This window comes from Oncorhynchus masou, chromosome 33 (assembly GCF_036934945.1).
Source record: "Oncorhynchus masou masou isolate Uvic2021 chromosome 33, UVic_Omas_1.1, whole genome shotgun sequence".
NCBI lineage: Eukaryota > Metazoa > Chordata > Actinopteri > Salmoniformes > Salmonidae > Oncorhynchus > Oncorhynchus masou.
In genome coordinates this window covers 39,722,933-39,749,617 of record NC_088244.1, presented here as the reverse complement: position 1 = coordinate 39,749,617, position 26,685 = coordinate 39,722,933, and the positions used below count along the sequence as shown (strand labels likewise).

The following is a 26,685-nucleotide window of genomic DNA, read 5'->3' as shown; positions in this document are numbered from 1 at the left end:
AGAGGGGCCAGGGTAAGGTTCCACATGTCTGTTGGGTTTTTATATGAACTTCTACAGGTTGTAACCTCTCTCCTTTCCTCCCTCCCTCCCTCCCCTCTTCCTCCTCCTCCTCCCCGGTCCCCTTCGTTCGCCTGTCTGTATCTGTACTGAATCAGTCGTGTGCTGTGGCAAAACATTTTGGTCTATTTTTCCCTTCCTTTGAGTCTTATGTATTTCTCTTTCTCCTCTTTTTCTCTCTCTCTCTCTCAACCACAAGTTTCTTTGCAGGTACAAAGGAGTTTGTCAAGTCTCGTCCAACTGCCCTAAAATTACAGAACCAAACCCCTCCTCCTGCGGCCTACCTACTACTGCTACTAAAACACTACGCACATAAAACCTATACTAAACATTGACCTTCTCTCTCAATGTATATACATATATAAATGCAATATTATACATGTATATACATACATATAGATTTATGTGTGTATGTCAAGCAACTCTCTCCACCCAATGCCAGCCCTATTGCTCCAAGGGCTCTCGTCTGAGTCTCTCTTCTACTTTTAGAGAATATTCTCACTACTTCTAACAGTTTGGAACTCTTTTGCTTCTCTGTTTGTGTGTAGGTGTCTATAATCAGTCTGGTAGCTAATGCACTGGGCTACTCGGATCTAGGTCCTATTAAATCACTAAGGACACTAAGGGCCTTGAGACCCCTCAGAGCCTTGTCACGTTTTGAAGGGATGAGGGTAAGATCCAGAAGCTAAGCAGCTGAACCTTACGCATGCCCATTCAACAGTTCATTAAAGCATGCTAGGAACTGAAATAATTTCCAAAAAGTAACTAAACTCAATTTTTTTTTTAAATGACAAAAAATGATACATTTATTTATTGGGGGATTTTTTTTTTATAGTAACTTGAAGAAAATAGTCAAGACAAGAAGTCATCTTTTCATGCACACAAATCCTGTACCATACTTTACACATACAATGTATATATAGATATATATATACGCACACGTCATGATGCAGCTGGAAGTGTAAAGTAATGTTAAATAGTAATGCTACAAAGTTATACAGTATTACCAGCAGGAACTATTTCCCTGGTTTCAATTGAATAAAAAAAGATGAATACTAATTCATATTTTCAGTATTACTGCTATGAACAGAAAGAAAAGAACAAAAAAGAGTGAACTAGAGGGACGTCACAAAGCTGCCTCATCACATAAAAATTTGTCAAATGAACTGTTATTTATTTATTTTTTTGTTTTAATGATTGGCTCGAGGGTTAAGATAAAAATTAATGTTAGTCAACACTAACTGTCAACAAAGCCAAACTACATTTCATGGAACATTTGAATCAACAATTGGCTGTTCATTTGGCCTGATTATCAATCTCTGCTTTTAATCGAGAAGCCCCCCCCGCCCCCTACCACCACCTGTCCCCAGTTCCCCTAACCCACCCCGACTCTCACCCCAACCACTATACTCACCCTATCATCTGACACATCTATCTGGCACAGAGAACAACCAGTAGGAACCAGGTACCTGGTGGTAAAGACAGGTTACAACTGGTTGTTGTCACCCGTAGTCCCTCTTTCTCTCTATCACATGTAGTCCCTTTCTATCTCCCTATCTTGGATTGGTTGCGTTGTCGTCTAGTTTGAGCTTTACCACCCTCTCCACCCTCACCCTCTTCTGAAGCCTCGTATGTAAGTGCAGCACTGTGCAGCACCCCCTTACCTCTGCCCCTACCTCTCCTCCTAACCTTCCACTGCTCACTCCATCTTTGCCAAGTAGATCTGCTGGGCCTGCAGCAGGTCTCAGTCTGTCTGCTCCTCTCTGTTTCCTGCTTGTCCAGGATCTATCTGCATCATCAGGGACTGAGAAAGAACCACACATACACTCCACACTCACATTGTTGTGGGTCTGAGAAGATAATATTTTCTAAGCTTCTGCCTGTGTCATTGTGATTATCACTTTGTGTGATGTTAAATGGCTGAATCGCAGAGGTCAGTTAAGTCATGTCAGCTAGTTCAATGTAGACCAGGGGCTTGAAACCCAGATGTGGCCCGAGAGCCGATTTAATGTAAATGCAGACCGGATTCAATATCTTAGCTTTTTTGTCTTCTTCTTGATCCTAAGGCAGAAGGTTAGGAAATATGCTGATGGGCTGCCATCTCACCTAAGGCATTACTATCCCCATGTCATGACACAATACATTACATAGCAACTATACTGCAGGTCTTATAGAGCTTCCTGCTTCCTGTTGCCTTCCACTCCCACCGGAAGTAAAACTGGGAGGCAACATTGTTTAGCACACTGGAGCTTTCTCTTATATGTTATATTTTCTCATATAAGAGGAGTGGGTTGGGTTGGGTGGCAGGCAGGCAGGGCCGATATTATATTAAACTACAAGGACCGCATTAGGACAGCACTCGTCTTTCTTAACCCCTAGACAGTCACAGAGCATTTCCCCCATTCCTCTTCATAATGTCCCAAAAATGACAGACCAGGTGTAGTGGCTTAGACGTGTGCTATGCACTACTGTTACTACGGTACAGGAGAGGTTAGCTAGCTAATCATCAATTTGACTGACATTTCTGTTCACACTGAAGTGCCCATTCATATTAAATATCCAGTGGCTAAATATGAGGATGACATTGCAAATACGAGCTGATGACATCACAAAACATTTAGGCCCTGGATAGGCTTTATGGATGTAGGCTACTATACGTATGAGTCCACCTCACAAAAATGTACATGGTAGTCATGTTTGTTTAGTTTGCTCAGGTATGAGACTAGCATTGAATTAGAAGGGTTGTATTTCTATGGCGGCTAGACTGGTCAATATTCCAATGTCATTTTTGGGTGAAAAACCATGGTACATTTTTAAGGAATGTTGTAGTCAAACATTGCATTGCCCCTATGAATGATCTCATTCATTGGGTGTGTGTGGTAGGAGGTGAGGGTGACCCAGTAGGCCAATACCTGAGGCAGTGATAAACAAAATAAAAAAATGACGTACTCGCCTATTCAAGACCATGTCTATGTTCATCAATTGAGTTGCTATTTTGTTTTGAAAACTTGAAATTCAAATGGACAAGTCAAAGTAGTAAATAAATTGATAGGGAAGTACGAGAATGGAGAGATGACACCGACAACCATAATAATGAAAAGAGATTCTGGAGAGTTAGAATGTTGAGAACTCTTGCTGACTTGAATTTCCTGGCTGTTGCAATGGAAGGTTGTGATTGGAGGAGGCCAATGCAAGTCAACAGCTCGGAGCGAGCAGCATAACACAGCTTTACATTTGAATATATTGCACTGCTTAACATGCAATGATGCAATGGGCTGTTCCTACCTACCTGACTGCCTATGGTCACTTGTTAAATGCTATATCTTTAATTATGCTGCTTTGTAGCCTCATTTCTTTTCTTTTGGAGCAATGCAATATACTGTACAAGCATGACACAGTCGCCAAGTCACCCTTACACCTGTCTAACTATATATTTTCTAATGAGCTCTCTAGTCTTTAGTCCGAAAAACTATTTTTAGATGATTAACTTTAAATGTAAACAAATAAATAAAAATACCTTCCAGCTGCATCATGTAAAAAATGTGCAGCAGACACATTAGCAGGAAACATCATGAGTTACAGACCAATCACGTGGAGACCTTAGAACCATGGGACCTTTAGAATTGAGTTCTGAGAACCGTAAAACGGATGTCTGAGTTCTTAGAACAGAGGGACTGAATTCTAACTCTGCACCATCTATTCCTGACTGGTCTTGATTTGTGTCAAGAAGGTACACAAGTGTCAAATCCACTTGTCTGATAGATATGTAACATATAAAGACTAGCAACATTTTTGGGGCGGTTATCTCTTTATCTCTCTATCCAAAACATTTCTCTCTCTGTTTATTTATCGATTTGAACGGTTCTTGAGATTGCACAACAATGCCATCCATGTAACAACACGCATGTACTCTAATTGCCGATGCACTTTATGCACTTTTGAAAGCCATTTTCCCTCTGCTTTGAGAATAGATTTATAATATATGATATATACAGGTATATATATATTATATATGATATAAGGCATGGCCAATTTGATTATATAAGGCATGGCTAATATTACCTTGAATCTTTGAAAACAAGTTCAATTATACTACCTCAGTAGGAGCAAGTAGTTCATTCTCTCAGCATGTGCAGTGATATGTGTTCTCTTATGGGAAAGGTGGGAGGTGTGATGTTAGTGAGATGATGCGGCATACTGATAACTCTTTACGCATCGTGATTGTTCCTCTCAAAAGGTAGCTTTTCCTTCACAGCTATTTCATTTTTCACAATAGATTCTTACGAATGTATTATTAGAGGTCTAAGAACAAGCCTTCAGCTAATTCAGCTATTTCAGTAAGCTATTTTTATAATATTTTTTGGGATACTCACACAGAAAGAAGTTGGCACCCAACTACCTGAAGCGTCCATTCTGGCCATATGGTGTTTATCCAACCCCAGTGCCATAGCAGCCAGTTAGCAGCCAGTATCTCCATATGCCATAATCATTCAAGAGGAACAGTCAAAAGCCTGTAGTTAACACTTCCAATAACATGTAGAAAGAGAGTACCTATGATGTCATAATTTACATGTTAACCTCTAAGAGAAGAGTTAACCTATATTTTTGGTTAAAATAAAGACATCCACTTCCGCTAAGCACTAAAAGCATTTGTAAGTAATATTTCTCCAAGAACCAATGGGTAAATCAATAAATATCCATCATTGACATGACTGTTGAACAGCTCCCCCAAAAAATCTGTAGCTTTAAATAATTGTTGCAATGTCCTGCACGTTGCTGAGAGAATGCTGATCGGGAAGCTCTCGTTCTGCTCTCTGTCTGCCTGAATGTATGCAAGGAGGGAATATGGCTCCACAAAACAAGTCTGTCTGCTAAAAACAGATGATATGCATGCTTAGCCCAGCTGTGTGCCTGAGAGCTGCTGGTCTGGTCGGCCTGCCTAACACTGTTAGTGAGCTAGTGGTAAACCCCACTATGCACTACCCTCTTAGAAAAAAGGGTTCCCGAAGGGTTCTACTTGGAACCAAAAGGGTTCTACCTCAAACCTACAAGGGTTCTTCAAAGAGTTCTTCTTTGGGGACAGCCAAATGACCCTTTTAGATTCGAGATAGTGTAGAATGCTGAGCTTAGTGCACATCAGTGTATGGAAGGCCGGTCTGGGGGGTGTTGTGGAAGTGGGACGTAGTCTATGTGTTGTGCCTCAAATTACACCCTATTCCCTATATAGTGAACTACTTTTAACCAGAAAGTGCACTACTTTTGTAATATAGTAATGCGCTATACAGTATAGGGAATATGGTGCTATTTAGGATGCACCCTATGGATCAGAATGCTTTCCATTGCATTGAAATGATAATGTTAGTCTGGGTGGAGGGTGTGTAGAGTCTGTTTTATGAAAAGGGACAGAGGGAGGAAGGGTGGGGAATGTTTGGGAAGAGATGAGGCCGCATACTGGTGTGGCAAAACACTTGTAGTTCAATTTGTTTGACAGTTATATGCTCACTCTAAAGGAAGGTGTGGCGTTTGTGCGCAGACCCCTTAGGCAACACTAGTGGTGTGCTCGAACAGATCCTAGACTATTTGTTCTAATTAGAACAGAGCTGATACTGCTCTTTTACTGTTATACTATATTATATATGATTTTACTAAACTATACTATATTATACTGTAATATACTATATGATACTGTACTACACTATACTATACAGCTGTATTACATTATACGATACTCTACTATACTACAATATACACAAACATACTCTAAATTGTACTCTAACTATATTCTTAACCGTACTGTAAACTATACTATACTTGATACAAATATTATAATAATGTTGAAACACAATTTGTTATGTGACTCCAATAATAAAACATGTCAAATTCAATTCCGCTACCACTTTCTGCTACAAGATGCCATGACAGTATGCTGCTGCTCTGATGGGGGTTGATAGGTATCATGGAGTATGTTTTGTCTCTCACACTGTTCTATCCTCCTGTCTCCTCCGTCGGGTCGGGTCTAGGTGGTAGTCAACGCCCTGGTGGGAGCCATCCCCTCCATTATGAATGTGTTGCTGGTTTGCCTCATCTTTTGGCTGATTTTCAGTATCATGGGAGTCAACTTGTTTGCGGGCAAGTACTACTACTGTTTCAACCAGACCTCAGAGGATAACTTTCTTGCCACCGAGGTCAACAACAAGACACAGTGCCTGGCCCTTATGAATCAGAACTTCACTGAGGTCAGGTGGAAGAATGTCAAGATCAACTTTGACAATGTTGGTGCTGGATACCTGGCTCTGCTTCAAGTGGTGAGATTGTCACTTCATCCCCTCTCTCTCTCTTACACCCCCCCCCCACACACACACACGTCTATTCACTGTTTTTAACCTATTTTGTCATGTTGTGTCTACTCTTCTCTCTTCCTTCCATCCTCTTTCACAGCGCTCTGAGGCTCTTCTCTCTCCCTCTATTCCTCTCCTTTATGCGTTTGTCTATTTATTGGTTCTTTATACTGTTTTCCACATGCCCTCATTTCTTACCATGTACAAGCTCTTCTCCAGGACACACGTCAAATTTGGGTTTGAGTTTGACATTTTTTATTTTCCTTCATATGAAAACGAGACATAACTTTTTTTGTGTGTTTTGAATATTCTAAGTTAATCGGATCTCTTTGCCTCCAAAGGCAACATTCAAAGGCTGGATGGACATCATGTACGCAGCCATAGACTCCAGAAGAGTGGAGGACCAGCCCATCTATGAAGACAACCTCTACATGTACATCTACTTCGTCATCTTCATCATCTTCGGATCCTTCTTCACCCTCAACCTCTTCATTGGTGTCATCATTGACAACTTCAACCAACAGAAAAAAAAGATAAGACCTATTTTCTCTCTTCCTCTTCCTCCTCTTCCTCCTCCTCTTTTTGCTAAAACCCTATAGCATATTATATACTGCTCTGTTGTAAAAAAAAATGTATAATGGCTCAAACATGCTTATAACATGTTATAAAGCATTATACCTGGTCATATGAAAGTATCACAGTTTAATGTAGTTATTTACACTGTTTGCATACGGCTCTGAATGTGTAACGCGGCTAATGGTATTGTTATCAACGTTTGGCTAATGGCTTAGTGCTGTATTATTGGTTTGGGTTAGGTTTGGGTTGTAACCAAATGTTTGTGTGCCCCTATACTTTGGAGGTCAGGACATCTTCATGACAGAGGAACAGAAGAAGTACTACAATGCCATGAAGAAACTGGGTTCAAAGAAGCCCCAGAAACCCATTCCCAGACCACAGGTTGGCTGTTGCTCTCTGCCTTTATTAGCCGGGCTTCATGGAGTGATATTAGTACCAACGGTTTGTTGGCAGTAATATCACTCCATATTTGTTTAGCCAGCTCAACACACAGTATGGGACAAGGCTAGGTCTTTGTGGTGTACAACACTGCCACAAAAGAATGAAATAAGTATTGTCAGTATTGCATTGTTGACGGAACACTGAATAGTGATATGGAAAGATGACAGAGACTGTGGCCTTGTTGCTAGCGCCTACTCAACTTTGCAGTTTTTGGCTGTTTTTAGTGGGGGTTTCTTTTTGTTGCATTATTTGAACTATTCTCATGTGTCCTTTTTTATTCTTGTATGTAGTATATTTTATATGACTTAGTATGCATAACTGCATTGTTGAGGAAGAGCTTGCAAGGAAGCATTTCACTGTACTTTTTACACCTGCTGTATCCTGTGCATGTGACAAATAAACTCTGATTTGATGCTAACACTGAAATATTGATTTCAATCGATTGTGACAGTGTTTCCCTGCGATTAACAAAATGTGTGTGTGTGTGTCGTTGTTGTTGTTGTTGTTGTTGTTGTTGTCTGTGTGTGTGTGTGTGTTTTCTCTGCATGCGTACGATTCTGTCTGTGTGTGTGTGTGTGTGTGTGTGTCTTGCTGTTGTCTCCTTGTCTCTACAGAACTATATCCAAGGGTTGGTGTTTGACTTTGTGACCCAGCAAGTCTTCGACATCTCCATTATGATGTTGATCTGCCTCAACATGGTCACCATGATGGTGGAGACAGACGACCAGTCGGACGAGACGGAGAACATCCTCTATTGGGTGAACTTCATTTTCATCGTGGCTTTCACCATCGAGTTCGTCCTGAAACTCTTCGCCCTGCGCCACTACTACTTCACCAATGGCTGGAATGTGTTCGACACGGTCGTGGTCATCCTGTCCATCGCGGGTAAGTAGAGTGAGGATGTGTAAGAAGTGTGAGGCTCTGTCTTGAATGGCACTCACTTCCTTATGTAGTGCACTACTTACTGGCCAGGACGCAGCGAAAAAGTACATTCTGTTAGCACTACATCAAAACACACTGATTTTTATCCGCAACAAATCCTTTTTGTGGAAACAATCCGCTGGTGGGGAAATGGCATATTATGCGGATTGCAGAATATTCTCATGAAATTCTGGAGCCAATTGGATGGAAACGTAACTATAATTCCAAAAATCGTAGAAGGGAAGAGACATTTTGAAGGTAGACACTGGGTAAGAGTCATTTCTGCTGACTGTGTGCTCTGTCTTGTCTCTACCTTCTCCCTCCACAGGCATGTTCCTGGCTGACATCATTGAGAAGTACTTCGTTTCGCCAACCCTTTTCAGGGTTATCCGATTGGCTCGAATTGGCCGCATCCTGCGTCTGATCAAAGGAGCCAAGGGCATACGGACTTTACTCTTCGCCTTGATGATGTCACTTCCAGCCCTGTTCAACATTGGCCTCCTGCTCTTCCTGGTCATGTTCATCTTCAGCATCTTCGGAATGTCCAACTTTGGCTACGTCAAACATGGGGCCGGGATAGACGATATGTATAACTTTGAGACCTTCGGGAACAGCATGATCTGCTTATTCATGATCACTACTTCTGCAGGCTGGGATGGTCTCTTGCTCCCAATCCTCAACTACCCTCCTGACTGTGACCCAACCATGGAGAACCCAGGTGCTCCGTCTACAGGCAACTGCGGCAACCCCTCAGTCGGCATATTTTTCTTTGTCATGTATATCATTATTTCCTTCCTTGTCGTAGTCAATATGTACATCGCCATCATCTTAGAGAATTTCAGTGTAGCGACAGAAGAGAGCGCCGACCCGCTCAGTGAAGACGACTTCGAGACCTTCTATGAAATCTGGGAGAAATTCGACCCCTCCGCTTCCCAATTCATCACCTTCCAAAAACTGGGTGACTTTGCCGACACCCTGGAGCACCCTTTCCGCGTTCCAAAACCCAACACCATCGAGCTGATCGCCATGGACATGCCCATGGTCAGCGGCGACCGCATCCACTGCCTGGACATCCTGTTTGCCTTCACCAAGCGTGTGCTGGGCGACAGTGGGGAGCTGGACATGCTACGCACGCAGATGGAGGAGCGCTTCGTGGCGGCTAACCCCTCCAAGGTCTCATACGAGCCCATTACTTCTACACTGCGCCGGCGCCAGGAGGACGTATCCGCACGGTGCATCCAGAAAGCCTACCGCGCTCACCTGCTTAAACGGGGCTTCATCTGCAAGCGCAGGCCCAAGACCAAGCTGGAGAATGGTGGGACCAACAACGAGGAGAAGAAAGAGAGCACACCCTCCACCGCCTCTCTTCCCTCGTACGACAGCGTGACCAAACCTGACAAGGAGAAACAGGAGGAGAACGAGGGAGAGAGGAAAGAGAAGGACAGAAACCAAAAAGATGAGCGGGAATCGAAGTGTTAGTTAGGGTTCAGTGACTGTCATTAGCAAATTAAGACACACAACGAGAACAGACTCTGAGCCCAACAAACAGACAACTGTATAAAAAGATCATTTGCAAGTTAAAAAAAAAATGTACGAAAACTATATAAAAAAAAAATGTTTACGGACTTAAATACAATACAAAATGAAGGATCGAGATTCGTCGTTGGATACTTAGGGTCGGTTGAAGAAAACCACCGATGGCGATGTACATGTTGCCCACGATAAGGATTTAGTTAGGACACCATCATTATCACAAAATGGATTTTACTGCCTAATGATGAATTTCTTCTTTATATCTTGGAAATAATGTGAGGAAGAACCATGATAATATAAATAATTATCAATAATAACTCAATAATAATAAAAGTGTGCCCGCCATTGACATACTACATATTACATATATGTTGGGTATTGTCGGGGAAAAAAGGGACAGAAACCCTTGCAAACAAAATGGAGGGAGATTTTTTGGAGCAAATAGTCTCTGACTGCCACCACCCTGTGTGGACGAGCCCCTGCAAGCGAAAGGTCCACCACTATGGGAGCACCCCAGGAGTGGAACGGAACGGAACACTACAGAACCCTCTAGAACTGTTCTACTACGCAGTCTGACTGGGCCTCTGGAACATCCAGTTCCTGTACCGTCCTTCTTATCAAGGAAACATATACAATAATCAACATCTAAGCAAGTTTTAAATACGAAGAATGAAAGATTAGAGAAAGAAGGGAAAACCCCCAGAACAGTAGACAAAGGGTTTTTACTTTTCGTTTGTTTGTGCTGATTATACTTGCGTCTTTACATTATTTGAGCAGCAAAAAAAAGAAAGAACAAATAACGTTTAGCCCCATGTCACACTTGCCTCTTTTCATCTTCTCTCTCTTTGTTATACCGACATAATGGAAAATACATTTTCTACATGGGCTTTCACACTGTCACACTGGGTAGGGGACATTAGTCAGCATTTTGACTTGGGCTGAAGAAGGGCGGGGACTCGCTCTGACCGACCGAGTCTCAGATAACTAATAATTATTGTGCTCGTTCAATGCATAGAAATGACTTGCATGAAGGCATGTTTTGATCAGGAATCATGCATGACGTAATCATAGTCCACAAGACACGAATTCTCTGACCACTACAATGGCTTGACCATACGTTTGAGGCCGTCCACTGGAAAAATGTATATGAGAAATATAACTGGAAAATGATTTATATATATATATATATATATATATATATATATATACAATATTGAAGGAATAAAGTGGTATGACCTACCCTTTACTATAATGTTGCTTTTCAACTGCCAGACCAATCTTTTTATGAAGCCCGTTGGGATATTAACAGGGGATGTAGTGAGGCACTCAGAGGCAAAGCTTTATTCAGACACATTTATGAAAAATAGAAACTAGAAGTTTTTTTTGCTGCTCTGTTTGTTCTGAGAGGGATAGGGAAAGTTGCTGCTGAGTTGTACCAAGAGTATATCTTCAGAATGAGGATGCACAGATTTAGAAAAAAAACTTTTCAGACCATTCTAAGGAAACCAAATCTGGGGCTTAGCAACATACCTTGATTTACCTTTTGACATCCAACAGTTACCACCCTTGCCTGTGTTACTATGGTTACCAGTCTTAGCTGTGTTTACTACGGCTACTCCCCTTACCTGTGGTCTCCAACCAACTCCGTCTTGTTGTTGTTGCTGTGGCAGTACGAACAGGCAATGTTTGATGCCATATCCTGTATAGCCATATCCTTTACAGATTTGTGTGTAGCGAGCTCAAGTGTCAGTTGACATGTTTAACTCCTCCAATGCTTTGTCTATCTGTGGACAGAGAAGAGAGACTGTCATCTGTAGGGTGAGATGTAACCGATTTTGAAACAGCTGTTTGAAATGTACTAAAGATATAGCGATGCTTCCATAGATTCGTTCTTCTTTTCCTATCTGTTTCGTCCACTTCTGTCCTCTTGTCACTCAGTTTAGTTCCCTATTAGAATATTGTTCACTGTGACCCAGTGGTACATCGATGGCCTTTTCCACTTTGAGTTGCCAGCTCTGAAGTAAATAGATGTACCTTCTCTGAATCGGATGTCCTTCTTGCAGTGCAATCATTCTCAGAAGAAAGCTCGAAATTTCGAGCAGTGAGAATGTATGTGGCGTAGCCTTCCTATAAAGCAGCACAAGATGCATACTGTAGAAGTAACATAGAGGACAGATAGAGGATACATAGAGCAGATGCAGCAAGACATGCTCAGTCACTCCTGGCATGATGTGCTGTAGGACTAAAAGACGGTCGGCCATGGAAGGTTTGTAAGAGAATAAAAACGGATCTGATTTGATAGGCTTAATTAGGGAGGTGGAGGATGGTATAACAATGGACCAATGGAGAGACTCGACAGATCCTCTCCCGGACCCTCCACAGTTTCTAGACTGACTGCCATGAATGAAAATGATCAGAGAAAGTCAAGATGGCGAGCCAGAGCAGCAGGGAGAATAGTGATTTTGTCTTAGGAGTGAGTGCTGAAAGTCCCATGTTTGTCAGTGTATCATTGCGCTTTGTGGGACCGCTTCAACACTGTTTGTAGTGTATGGATGTTGGACCCAGGCTTGCATCACCATGTCATATGCTAGCAGGCTATTATTTTATTGGTCACCTGCTGTATGTTTGATAAATGAAAAATCTGCCTGGGGGTAAGCTCAAAGTGGCGTGAACCGTCCAACCGTAGTTTCTCACAGATAGTCTGTGAGACTTCTATCAGATAGGCCTTGTATGATCAACTCGTATCAACTCATGGTAAGTTGATTCATGGTTCACAGTAGAATCGTGCCTTTAAGAACACGTGAGGCGTTTTCAAAGGCAGTTTGAAGCTACTACGACTCAGATGAAACAAGATGAGAGCGCGAGCGCTAGGCCAGGCCAGGCCAGCGTAGGCCGGACCAACGATACGAGTCAGATCTCTGTGAGTGACAGGCAGGTTAGACAAGATGAGACATAATATTAACACTTCCTCTTTAAGGTGTCGGCTGTTTTTTTTTTACACAGGCGTGATGGTCGGTCCTCTATACAAACAAACAAACAAACGGATGCCTGGTCGAACAACGACCTGGTATCTACAGACACACCACTAAAGCCATTGTGGTGTGTTGATTGAACACTGCCTGTACCCGTACCTGATATCCCCATGTCCTGTCTATTATAATACTATCTAGAGGACTGTTTACAATATGAAGACATGTCTCCAGATAACGTCCGTCTGTTTGGCTGCTGCACACTTAAAACCAAATACATTCCCGATTGATCGTTCACTGACGATACAACCATAAGAGCAAACAATGCCATCCAATTTTAACCCGTGTTCATTTTGGATGTGATGTTTTAGATGAGTGATGCATTGATCATTGAACTTACTTGGAGAGAAAAAAAATGAACAAAAACAAGAAATATATGTACAGTGCAGGCTATGGTGGCACAATCACTGAAAAGGAAGGAACTTTTTGAGAGAAACTATAAATAATGTACTATATTCTTTTATTTTATCGGCATGCTTTGTTGTGTTTTTTGTAAATACGGAGTTTTAAAAAGTTACCACTAATAATGTAAAATGAAACAATAACAGTATAGAATGGCTTCCAGCTATGCCCTTTGTCACATTTGTTACCTTTTGGATTTTTTGAGACACTTTTCACTTTGTTGACGGAAATTGAATGAAATATAGATATTATATAATACAAAAATATATATACATGTATACATATATATGTCTATATGTATATACATATTACAAAAGAACACTGTTTGTTTGTCACATTTGATTTATGTGCAACATGTTCAGTGGCTGTCTAAAACTGGTTGGTTTCCAGCACCCTACTGTATGTGTTGGGGAATAGCTCATACAATGTCACTGGAGCTGCTGCCATGGATTGTAGCCTGATATGATTAGAGGTTTATGCTACCAGCACATTTCTCACATTCTCCTGCAAACGTTTCATACTTTTTCACCTTCACTTAACAAACACAAACACAGAATAGACACACACACACACACACACACACACACACACACACACGCATCTAAATAAATTCACAACTATTCACTGACCAGCCTAACTAATCAGTAATTTGTCCCAACAAGATGAAGTAGGTTGGATGTGACTGCCTCTTCCAGTGAAGATGGAGTATGTCTATCCCAACCGAGGCGTAGTAGATCTATCTATGGATACGTCCAACGCTCTAGTATCTATCTATCTACACATAAGGTCTAGCAGGCCAATCTATCGTTACATGTCAATGTAAATGGATCTATCCACACCTACAGCCACAAAGCCTAATAGGAGTAACTTCCCACACATAAATACAGCCACACAACATCAGTACTGTTACAGTTCAACACTTCAATGTCTGATCATTTGTGCTTCAATCATCTCTCACTTTTACTTTGAATGGTTTGTTTATAATCTAGTGTTTAACTCCACTCATTGGCATGTGCCTTTTTCTGCTTTTTTCTGTGATTTTTGGGAAGATGATAATACCACACTTAAATGTTCAAAACTGTGTAAAGAGGGAACAGGTGAGGGTGGGGTGGTCATTGAGTTGAAACGTATGGAGCACAACATATATCGGGGACTCGAGGCTACAGCACGACAGCGTCTGTCCGTACCATACGGCGCAAGGAGTCAGAAATTATACTGCCGAGGATCAGATCATCCTAACAACTATTACAGGCGAGAAAACAAACTAACACCCCACTTCTCTTCTAGATAGGCTTCAACAATGTGATGTTACCTAACAAAACAGCTCAAACTCAAAATGTTATGTTTCTTGTGCTTATGTGTGTCACCCACTTCTATCGCTTGTGAAAAAGCAGCTTGCCTTCTATATTTCTGTTCTTTCCATCTGAAATTTATTTTTGTATCAATATTGAATTAATTAAATTACGGGACTCTGTTTTCTTTTTTTCTTTCTTTTTTTTTGGCATGGATTTATTACAGGCTTTTTTCTTTTTTTGCTGAAAAATAATTAAAAAGTGCTTTCAAACTGTTGTTTATCATTTGAACACCGTGATATAAAACAGGATATATACAGTATGATGGTAGTGATGCACAACCACTTGGACTCTTAGTAAGAACTTATGAAAGATTGTCTTCATTTGAGCACGAACCTTTTTATTACCAATAAAGCAGCCTTCCAGTTACAAACTGTATTGTCTGTGGGTTATTTTTAACTATAGATCAAGATTCAGAATATCAGTATTCTACAGTACAGAAGACTTCTACAATATTGTGATTTATTAAAGCAATTGGTTGAAATTTCAAAATATTTCCACATGCAGTGCCTTCGGAAAGTATTCAGACCCCTTGACCTTTTCCACATTTTGATACTTTACAGCCTTATACCAAAATTGATTAAATCGTTTTTTTCCCTCATCAATATACACAAAATACCCCATAATGAGACAGCAAAAACAGGGTTTTAGAAATTTCTGCTAATTTATATATTAAGAAAACAAAACTGAAATATAACATTTACATAAGTATTCAGACCCTTTACTCAGTACTTTGTTGAAGCAACTATGGCAGTGACTACAGCTTCAAGTCTTCATGGGTATGACGCTACACACTTGGCACAGCTGTATTTGGGGAGTTTCTCCCATTCTTCTCTGCAGATCCTCTCAAACTCTGTCAGGTTGGATGGAGAGCATTGCTGCACAGCTATTTTCAGGTCTCTCAGGAGATGTTTGATTGGGTTCAAGTCTGGGCTCTGGCTGGGCCACTCCAAGACATTCAGAGACTTGTCCAGAAGCCTCTCCTACGTTGTCTTGGCTGTGTGCTTAGGGTCGTTGTCCTGTTGGAACCTTTCACCCAGTCTGAGGTGCTGAGCACTCTGGAGCAGGTTTTCATCAATGATCTCTCTCTAGTTTGCTCCATTCATCTTTGACTTGATCCTGACTAGTCTCCCTGCCTCTGAAAAACATCCCCACAGCATGATGCTGACACCACCATGCTTCACCGTAGGGATGGTGCCAGGATTCCTCCAGATGTGACGTTTGGTATTCAGGCAAAATAGTTCAATTTTTGGTTTCATCAGACCAGAGAATCTTGTTTTTCATGGTCTGATAGTCTTTAGGTGCCTTTTGGCAAACTCCAAGTGGGCTGTCATGTGCCTTTTACTGAGGAGTTGCTTCCGTCTGGCCACTCTACCATAAAGGCCTGATTGGTAGAGTGCTGTAGAGATGGTTGTCCTACTGCAAGGTTCTCCCATCTCTACAGAGGAATTTGAGAGCTCTGTCAGAGTGACCATTGGGTTCTTTGTCACCTGCCTGACCAAGGCCCTTCTCCCCCAATTGCTCAGTTTGGCCAGGCTGCCAGCTCTGGGAAGAGTCATAGTGGTTCCAAAGTTCTTCCATTTAAGAATGATGGAGGGCACTGTGTTTTTGGGGACCCTCAATGCTGCAGAAATTTGTTGGTACCCTTCTCCAGATCTGTGCCTCGACACAATCCTGTCTCTGAGCTCTACGGACAATTCCTTCGACCTCATGGCTTTGCTTTTTCTCTGACAGGATGATCAATGGAAACAGGAAGTACCTGAGCTCAATGTCGAGTCTCACAGCAAAGTGTATGAATACTTCTGTACATTTTTTATTTATTATTTCATCCATTTTAGAATAACATTTGGAAAAAGTCAAGGGGTCTGAATACTTTCCAAAGGCACTTTAACTACAGTATAGACTTATACAATATTGTGATTCTTCACTAATTTTAGTTACAGTAGGCAACACTTTTGATGCAAATTTGAATATAGAAGTCTTTTATGGTTCTTTTTTTACTGACTCTTAGTCATCATTTACCATGTGTTGTTACTAGCCTAGCACTTAGAATCCCTTGCCTTGCACTCTTTCACCATTCTGTGTATTAGTTTGTTTTGTTTGGTTCCTACAGTACTGTGGATGTCATTAAATGCATCACAACACACTCCAGGAAATAGAGTCAAGTGTGGTATGGCATAGCAGCTAACAGTCCTTCCTGGCCGTTGAAAGCCATCCTTTGAAATGTAAGGGCTGTATTGAATTTGTTTAAAGCCCCATGTTAACGACATCCACCCCACAGCCATAAGACAGACCAAAGACCATTATGTTGGTGAGTCCATCTGTATAGCAACACGGCTGCTCCTCTTTGTGGTTCATTGTAAAGAACCAGAGAGTAGATAGCCCAATGGTCCAGTATCACTATCACCCCCCCCCTAACCTTAAGACCATTTATGCGTCCCAAATGGCACCCTATTCCCTTTATAGTGCACTACTTTTGATCAGGTGTCCCAGATGACACCCTATTCCCTTTATAGTGCAGAAATATTGACCAAATGGCTCCCATTTGGGATGCAGCATATGTGTGAATTTCTGTCATCGCCTGTAATAAGAGCAGGGAGAGGGGAAATACATTTAGGAGGAGATGGAGTTGTATGTATCTGATGTGGTAGAGTTGTATTGCTGACGTCCACACAGACAGTGCATGGTACTGACTCTCTTTATGTGTATATTGCACTGTACACATTCACATTTCCTTCCTCTCCTTCTCCCTGTCCCATCCCTTCCTCTTTCTCTCCTTCTCATCGCTCCGTCTTCTTGTCCCCTCCCTCCCTCTCCCTTTTTTTCACTGTCACAAAATGTTCAACCCTGCCTGGTTCTCTCTTCTAGTCACATGGTCTCCCCTGCTCTGCTCAGCTCTCTCCCAGCGTTTCTCTCTCTTCTTCTTCCCCCGCTCCTCCTCCTCTCTCTCGTTTGGTCTCACAGTTTTTTTCTACATTAAATGTTTTTCTCTATCTTATCCATTCATCGAGACAATTATGCGCGTCGGACCCAGTCCTTTTTTCTATTGACTGTCTCTTCTCTTCCTTTGCCTCTCCCTCGCTCTGCCGGGGATGGCTGTGTGAGTGCAGTGAGGTGGAGAGAGAGAGCGGCAGAGAGAGAGAGAGAGAAGGGGAGGGGGAGGGAGTGGTGGAGTGGAGCACTGCAGTGCAGATAAATTAATGCAGCAGAGCAGGCTGACTCAGCAGCCCACTCCCAGTATGCCCCCCCCCCCCACACACACACACACACATGGCCCAGTCACTGGGAGACAACAACCAGAGCACTGGGACATCACCATGGCACTGGGATATGCTGTGCTAGCTACTAGCCTCCCTGCCTCCACCTTGCTCACGCTACATACGCCAAAAACACATATCACATTCATAGAGCTTAATAACCATTATAACGGCCAGCCCTTTACCTCTCTTCGTCTCAGGACAGACATGTACTGAGGGTGTAGTCAGGGATGTTATTTAATGTTTTTATTTTGTGGAGGCGGTGTGATGGGATGTGAGCTGGTAGGTAGGTGTTCAGCGAGTGCTCTGCTAGCTAGCTACAGTACAGTTAGCGCTGGTCCAGGGCGTTAGTGCAGCTTGCTAACGCTGAGCCTTCCTGAAGGACCAGAGCTACAGAACAAAGTCCTCTTGTCCCATGTGTTGGTGGGAGGGGAAGTTGGCTTGTAGGCATAGGCTGAGCCCCGGAATGGTAATGTGTTTAGTGTGAGCAGGCAGGCTTACAGTCCGACCTACTTCATAGACAGCCACACCTACCGCTCTCTCTCCTGTCTCTTTCTCTGTTTCTCACTTTCCCACTCACTCTCTCTCTCTTTCTCTCTCCCTCTCGCTCTCTCCACACCCCTCCCCTCTCACTGGGGTGTATTTGGTCATGTAGCTGCAGTACTTATCATGTGATTCCTCTCTTTATGACACGAATTGGGGGCCATTATTCTGGTTAACAATTTACGTCTATAATAATCAACCATTATTGTTTATTGGTATAGCTTTGTTATGATCTTTCAATTCCTGTATCACACAGGAATAGCATGTGTGTAATATATGACAGGTGTATTGTGCTAGCTATTAACCATTTGAGATGTTTAACACAGAATTTAATCAATATGGAATTAGCCTTTTTCAATACACCCAGGTGGTGAAAGCCAAAATCAGCAGTGAGAACAGCATGTGTGACTTCTCTCAGCATTTTCTAGCAACTCCTGTTCCTCTCTGCCTTCTCATCTACCCTTCTCTTGCTTCTGTCTCTCCCTGCCTTCTCATCTACCCCTCTCTCTCTTCTGTCTCTCCATGCCTTCTCATCTACCCCTCTCTCTTTTCTGTCTCTCCCTGCCTTCTCATCTACCCCTCTATCCCTGCCTTCTCATCTACCCATCTCTCTCCCCGCCTTCTCATCTACCCCTCTCTTTTCTGTCTCTCCCTGCCTTCTCATCTACCCCTCTCTCTCCCTGCCTTCTCATCTACCCCTCTCTCTCTCTACCCGTCTCTCTTTTCTGTCTCTCCCTGCCTTCTCATCTACCCGTCTCTCTTTTCTGTCTCTCCCTGCCTTCTCATCTACCCCTCTCTCTTCCTGCCTTCTCATCTACCCCTCTCTCCCTGCCTTCTCTCTACCCGTCTCGCTTTTCTGTCTCTCCCTGCCTTCTCATCTACCCCTCTCTCCCTGCCTTCTCATCTACCCCTCTCTCCCTGCCTTCTCATCTACCCCTCTCTCCCTGCCTTCTCATCTACCCCTCTCTCTCCCTGCCTTCTCTTCTACCCCTCTCTCTTTTCTGTCTCTCCCTGCCTTCTCATCTACCCCTCTCTCCCCATCTACCCCCTCTCCCCTGCCTTCTCATCTACCCCTCTCTCCCTGCCTTCTCATCTACCCCTCTCTCTCCCTGCCTTCTCATCTACCCCTCTCTCCCTGCCTTCTCTCTACCCGTCTCGCTTTTCTGTCTCTCCCTGCCTTCTCATCTACCCCTCTCTCCCTGCCTTCTCATCTACCCCTCTCTCCCTGCCTTCTCATCTACCCCTCTCTCCCTGCCTTCTCATCTACCCCTCTTTCTCCCTGCCTTCTCTTCTACCCCTCTCTCTTTTCTGTCTCTCCCTGCCTTCTCATCTACCCCTCTCTCTCCCTGCCTTCTCTTCTACCCCTCTCTCTTTTCTGTCTCTCCCTGCCTTCTCATCTACCCCTCTCTCCCCATCTACCCCCTCTCTCCCTGCCTTCTCATCTACCCCTCTCTCCCTGCCTTCTCATCTACCCCTCTCTCTCCCTGCCTTCTCATCTACCCCTCTCTCTTTTCTGTCTCTCCCTGCCTTCTCATCTACCCTCTCTCTCTCTCCCTGCCTTCTCATCTACCCCTCTCTCTTTTCTGTCTCTCCCTGCCTCCGCTATCCTCCCCTAGTCCTACTCCCCACCCCCCTCTCTCTCACCCGGTCCTCCCTGCATCCTCTGTCTCTCTCCAGGGAGCTGTGTAGGGGAACCCGGGTAGAGGAGGGGGTAGCCGGGAGGGGGCTCTCTCCATGTCAGTAGGGAGCGGGCTCTCTCTATTTCAGTAGTGGCCAGCAGCCTCTCCCTCCAATGAGAGGCGGACACAGACTGCGCTGTACCCCTCCCTCCCTCATGCATCTACATCCCCTCCCTCCCACCTGCTCCCTCCTTCCATCTCGCCCTCCTTCCATCAGTGCAATTATATTACCGGTAGTCATTCCTCATAGATATCTATCACATGATACAGCCAGCACATATGAGTAACATGGATGAAGGCCTGCAATAATTACTGTGATGGGAAGACACTGTTGATGTTTGCAGTGTATTTACTGTGATTGCTAAACATATGCTGTTACTCACTCCCACGCATAGCGTTTCTAGGCTACATTCCCAAGTCAACATACATGTCTGTGGTGGGAAGCTGTGGTTCTGTTGTTGGTGACTGGTGTGTCATCTGAAGAGCAAGGGTGCCCACTACTGGTTAGGCAATGTAAGTGTACTGAAACTAGTAGGCTGGCATCATTGGCTAGTCTATCAACAGTCCCTCTCAGTGGGTCTCATTTGAGATGATGTATTATCTCAATTCTTCTTTCCATGATTCCTTGCGTTCATGATCTCCTTGCCCCTCATCTCCTTCTCAACCGTATTGGAGGAGAAAGTCTAATATTCCTCCTCTTCTCTCCTCCAACACAGTTTAATAAAAATAAAATAAATTGGGGGCTGTCCAATCTGTAGCACTGAACAGTTGCAGGCGTGTTCCTGTGGTCGCAGAGACTGCATTCACAGTAAATGCTGCATATGCCAGAAATTAACTTGAAATTTTAACACAGGTCTTTGGCGATATGGATTAAGTCCAGCTTGTTTTTACAAGTTAGTATCACAACTTTCCTGACATTGTTAATGGTGACCCTGGAGCATTTAGGGTTAAATGGCATGCTCAAGGGGATAATGACAGATTTTTCACCATGTCAGTTCAGGGATTTGAACTACCGACCTATCTGTTATTGGCCCAACACTCTATCCACTAGGCTGTCGGCCTCTGAGTAAAAGCCGAAGAGACGATAGGAGTAATTGAGGAAAGATTAATTGCGAAATCCCCATCTCTGTCACAGCCCTGTGTCTCAAGCGTGACTATGCACTAACAAGGGCAGCGCGTGGCGCCTTCCCGGTAACCAAATAGTTGCTAGTTCGAATCCCCAAGGTGAAAATCTGTTGATGTGCCCTTGAGCAAGGCACTTAATCCTAATTGTTCTAGGGTCAATGTTGATAATGGCTGGGACAAATATAAGCACCATTAAAATATCAAACATAATGTAAGCTGTTTTTATCAGAAGGTCATCACGTGCACAAGCACTCACAATAAACAATACCGGACAAGGACATGGGAGGAACAGAGGGTTAAATACACAACATGTAATTGAAACCAGGTGTGTGGGAAGACAAGACAAAACAAATGGAAAATGAAAGGTGGATCGGCGATGGCTAGAAGACCGGTGACGTCGACCACCGAAAGTCGCCAGAACAAGGAGAGTGACCGACTTCGGAGGAAGTCGTGACAGTACCCCCCCTTGACGCGCGGTCGACACCGGCCTCGGGGACGACCTGGAGGGCGAGGCGCAGAGTGAAGACGGTGAAACTCCTGCAGCATTAAAGGGGCCAACACGTCCTCGATTGGAACCCAGCACCTTTCCTCCGGACCGTACCCCTCCCACTCCACGAGATACTGAAGGCCCCTCGCCCTACGCCTCAAATCCAGTATGGAGCGAACAGAGTACGCCAGGGCCCCCTCGATGTCCAGAGGGGGCGGAGGAACCTCCCGCACCTCAGACTCCTGGAGCGGACCAGCCTCCACCAGCTTGAGGAGAGACACATGGGACGAGGGGTTAATACGGTAATCGGGTGGAAGCTGTAACCTATGACAAACCTTGTTCACTCTCCTCAGGACTTTAAATAGCCCCACAAACCACGGACCCAGCTTCCGGCAGTGCAGGCGGAGGGGCAGGTCACCCGGTGCCTCACTGCGGTGGCGTTCTGCGTTCTCCTTTTGGCGCAGCACGGCCCGCTGAAGGTGAACATGGACAGCTTCCCATGTCTCATCCGTACGCCTGAACCAAGTCATCCACCACAGGAGCCTCGGTCTGACTCTGATGCCAAGGTGCCAAGGTTAGTAGAGGAGTGACGAAGGGAGTTCTGTGCCATCTCGGCTCAGGGCACAAACGCTGCCCACTCCCCCGGCCGGTCCTGGCAATAGGACTTCAGAAACCTGCCCACATCCTGGTTTACTCTCTAAACCTGCCCATTACTCTCGGGGTGAAACCCTGAAGTAAGGCTGATCGAGACCCCCAGACGTTCCATGAACGCCTTCCAGACCCTAGACGTGAATTGGGGACCTCGATCAGACACTATATCCTCAGGCACCACGTAGTGCCGGAAGACGTGCGTAAACAAGGCCTCTGCAGTCTGTAGGGCCATAGGGAGACCGGGCAGGACTGCGAGAACCAATCCACAATGACTAGGACCGCGGTGTTACCCTGTGAGGGGGGGAGATCAGTTAGAAAATCCACCGACAGGTGCGACCAAGGCCGTTGTGTAACGGGTAAGAGGTGTAGCTTCCCTCTGGGCAAGTGACTAGGAGCCTTACACTGGGCGCACACCGAACAGGAGGGAACATAAACCCTCACGTCCTTAGCCAAGGTAGGCCACCAGTACCTCCTGCTCAAACAGCGCACTGTCCGACCGATCCCAGGATGACCAGAGGAGGGTGATGTGTGAGCCCAATAGATCAACCGGTCACGAACAGCAGAAAGGACGTACAGACGCCCAGCAGGACACTGGACGGGAGCGGGCTCTGCATGCAACGCCTGCTCAATGTCCACGACCAGCTCCCACACTACCGGCTCCACCAGGCAGGAGGCAGGGAGTGGGATCCATGGGCCCCCCACCGTGTCATACAGCTGGGATAATGCGTCTGCCTTCACCTTCTGGGAGCCTGGTCTGTAGGAAAGGGTAAACACAAAATGGGTGAAAAACATGGCCCACCTTGCCTGGCGAGGGTTCAATCTCCTCGCTGCCCGGATGTACTCCAGATTGCGGTGGTCAGTTCAGATGAGGAAAGGGTATTTAGCCCCCTTAAGCCAATGTCTCCACGCCTTCAAAGCCTTGATGTTAGCCAACAGCTCCCAGTCCCCCACATCATAGTTTCGCTCCGCCGGGCTGAGCTTCTTCGAGAAGAAGGCACAGGGGCAGAGCTTCAGCGGTGTACCCGAGCGCTGAGAGAGCACAGCTCCTATCCCAGCCTTGGACACGTCCACCTCCACTATGAACGCCAAAGAGAGATCCGGATGGGCCAGCACGGGAGTCGAGGTAAACAGAGCCCTCAGGTGACCAAAAGCCCTGTCCGCCTCAGCCGACCACTGCAAACGCACCGGGCCCCCCGTTCAGCAGTGAGGTAATGGGAGCCGCTACCTGACCAAAACCCCAGATAAACCTCTGGTAGTAGTTGGCAAACCCTAAGAACCGCTGCACCTCCTTTACCGTGGTGGGAGTCGGCCAATTACGCATGGCTGAAATGCGGTCACTCTCCATCTTCACCCGAGGTGGAAATGCGGTACCCTAGGAAGGAGACTGACGGCTAGAAAACAGGCACTTCTCAGCCTTGACGTACAGGTCATGCTCCAACAGGCGACCAAGCACCCTGGGCACCATGGACATATGCTCGGCGCGTGTAGTGGAGTATATCAGAATGTCATCAATATACACCACTACACCCTGCCCGTGCAGGTCCCTGAAAATATAATCTACAAAGGCCTGGAAGACGGATGCCGCATTCATCAACCCGTACGGAATGACAAGTTACTCATAGTGCCCTGAGGTGGTACTGAAAGCCACCTTCCACTCGTCTCCCTCCCAGATACGCACCAGGTTGTAAGCGCTCCCGAGATCTAGTTTGGTGAAGAAGCGCACCCCCGTGCATTGACTCAATCGCTGTGGCTATGATTGGTAGCGGGTAACTATACCTCACGGTGATCTGGTTCAGACCCGAGAGTAAATATACGGGCGCAGACCTCCCTCATTCTTCTTCACAAAAAAAGAAACTCGAGGAGGCGGGTGACCGAATGTACCCCTGACGCAGGGATTCGGAGACATATGTTTCCATAGCCTCCATCTCCGCCTGTGAGAGGGGATACACTTGACTCCTGGGAAGTGCAGCATCTACCAGTAGATTTATTGCGCAATCGCCCCGTTGATGGGGTGGTAATTGAGTCACCTTCTTTTTGGAGAAGGCGAGAGCCAAATCGGCATATTCAGGGGGAATGCGCACGGTGGAGTAGTAGCACCAACAGAGACCCCTAAACACCTCCCCGAGCACTCTCGCAACCACCCCGTGAGAGACTTCTGTGGCTAAGAAACAGTGGGGTCATGACAAACTAACCAGGGTAGGCCTAGCACCACGGGAAATGTAGGAGAGTTAATAAGGAAGAGACTAATTCTCTCCTTGTGACCCCCCTGCGTCACCATGCCCAGAGGAGCGGTGGCCCCCCTGATCAACCCTGATCCTAATGGTTGACTAACTAAGGCGTGAACGGGGAAAGGCACAGCCACGGGAACAATGGGGATCCCTAAACTATGGGCGAACGATCGATCTATGAAATTCCCAGCCACGCCTGAATCGAGGAGCACCTTATGCTGGGAATGCGGGGAAAACTCAGAAAAAGTGACATACACAAACATATGTGTGACAGAGGGCTCTGGGTGAGAATGGTGCCGGCTCACCTGGGGTGACGCCAGAGCTCCCTGCCTGCTGCCTCGATACCCAGAGGAACCAACCTGGCACTGACCGGCAGTGTGACCTCTGCGGCCACAGATGGTGCACGAGCTGGAACCCCCTCCGGTCTCCCTGCGCACCGCCCCTCCCAGCTCTATGGGTATCAGAGAGGGGGTGCGGGGGGATGGAACCAACAGACCCCAATCTGACAGGTCCACCAGCTGGTTGAACGTGAGGGTAGTGTCTCTGCAGGCCATCTCCCAACGGACGTCCTCGCGCAGACTGCTGCGATAATGGTCAATCAGGGCCCTGTCGTTGGCCATCCTGCGCTGTCAGCCAGCGTCCGAAACTCCTGGGCGCTCCTCGTCCCCTACCTCAGATGGAATAGGCGTTCACCCGCCGTTCTAACCTCGGGCGGGTGGTCGAAAACTGCCCGGAAAGCGAACTCCTCAAACTGGTCCAGCATCTCCCTCTCTACACACGGCGTTGGCCCACTCCAGGGCTTTCCCGGTGAGGCACGAGATCAAATCAAATTTTATTTGTCACATTCACATGGTTAGCAGATGTTAATGCGAGTGTAGCGAAATGCTTGTGCTTCTAGTTCCGACAATGCAGTAATAACCAACAAGTAATCTAACTAACAATTCCAAAACTACTGTCTTATACACAAGTGTAAGATGATAAAGAATATGTACATAAAGATATATGAATGAGTGATGGTACAGAGCAGCATAGGCAAGATACAGTAGATAGTATCGAGTACAGTATATACATATGAGATGAGTATGTAAACAAAGTGGCATAGTTAAAGTGGCTAGTGATACATGTATTACATAAAGATGCAGTGGATGATATAGAGATGAAGGCGGACACCCTCTCACGGCCCGAATGAGCCGGGTGGACTGTTGCCAGGTATAAGTCCAGCTGTAAGAGGAACCCCTGGCAGTTCGCAGCCGTCCCATTGTATTCCTGGGGAAGGGAGAGACGAATCCCACTGGGACCAGGAGAAGGTGGGGCGCGTAGTGGAGACCCCGGCTGTGCTAGTAGAGGCGCTGGGAGAACTCCCTGTCTCTCCCAGTGGTCCATTGTCTGGACAACGCGGTCCATGGCGGTGCCAAGATGGTGGAGCATTGCTGTGCACTCCTCCACCCCTATACCTGGGGTATACCTCCTGCTGATAAGTTTGGTCCAGTATTCTGTAAGGGGTGCCCACTGGCGGCAGAGAAGTCAGACGCAGGAGAGAAAAAACTGTGTTTCCAACGGCGCAGTTTAATAATAAAAACCACAGGAAAACAGAACAATCAATAAATGGGTACACAACCCGACGCACACCAGACATCACGTGCAGAAGCACTTACAATACCGGACAAGGACATGGGGGAACAGAGGGTTAAATACACAACATGGAATTGACACCAGGTGTGTGGGAAGACCAGACAAAACCAATGGAAAATTAAAGGTGGATCGGCGATGGCTAGAAGACCGGTGACGTCGACCACCGAACATCGCCAGAACAAGGAGAGTGACCGACTTCGGAGGAAGTCGTGACACATAGCCTGTAATACAGTTGAGAAATAACGTCCAGGTTTCTATGTAATTTACCACAGCATAAACCAATGACAGGACACTGCCTTTTCTTTTTTGGTGGTAGAGTTCTGTTTTATGTTGCTGTATATGGTAATAAGGAGCTAGGAAATGTCCTTGTGGTACTTCTGGTGATATCTGGGTCATCTCACACCCCCTCTAGGTTAAGGAGGGGAAGGTCCTCA

General features: G+C 45.2%; 1 protein-coding gene across 2 annotated transcripts in view; it reads left to right on the top strand.

The window, feature by feature from the left end:
* scn8aa (sodium channel, voltage gated, type VIII, alpha subunit a) overlaps positions 1-15,025 on the top strand; it is a 91,249-nt gene extending 76,224 nt beyond the window's left edge. For both annotated transcript variants that reach the window (XM_064957668.1, XM_064957669.1), the window contains exons 21-26: positions 606-728; positions 6,078-6,362; positions 6,737-6,928; positions 7,248-7,352; positions 8,027-8,297; positions 8,662-15,025. In XM_064957668.1, coding sequence (XP_064813740.1) covers positions 606-728; positions 6,078-6,362; positions 6,737-6,928; positions 7,248-7,352; positions 8,027-8,297; positions 8,662-9,812 — 2,127 coding nt within the window. In that variant the 3' untranslated portion in view covers positions 9,813-15,025. The remainder of the gene's footprint in view (positions 1-605; positions 729-6,077; positions 6,363-6,736; positions 6,929-7,247; positions 7,353-8,026; positions 8,298-8,661) is intronic.
* Positions 15,026-26,685: the final 11,660 nt, after the last annotated feature.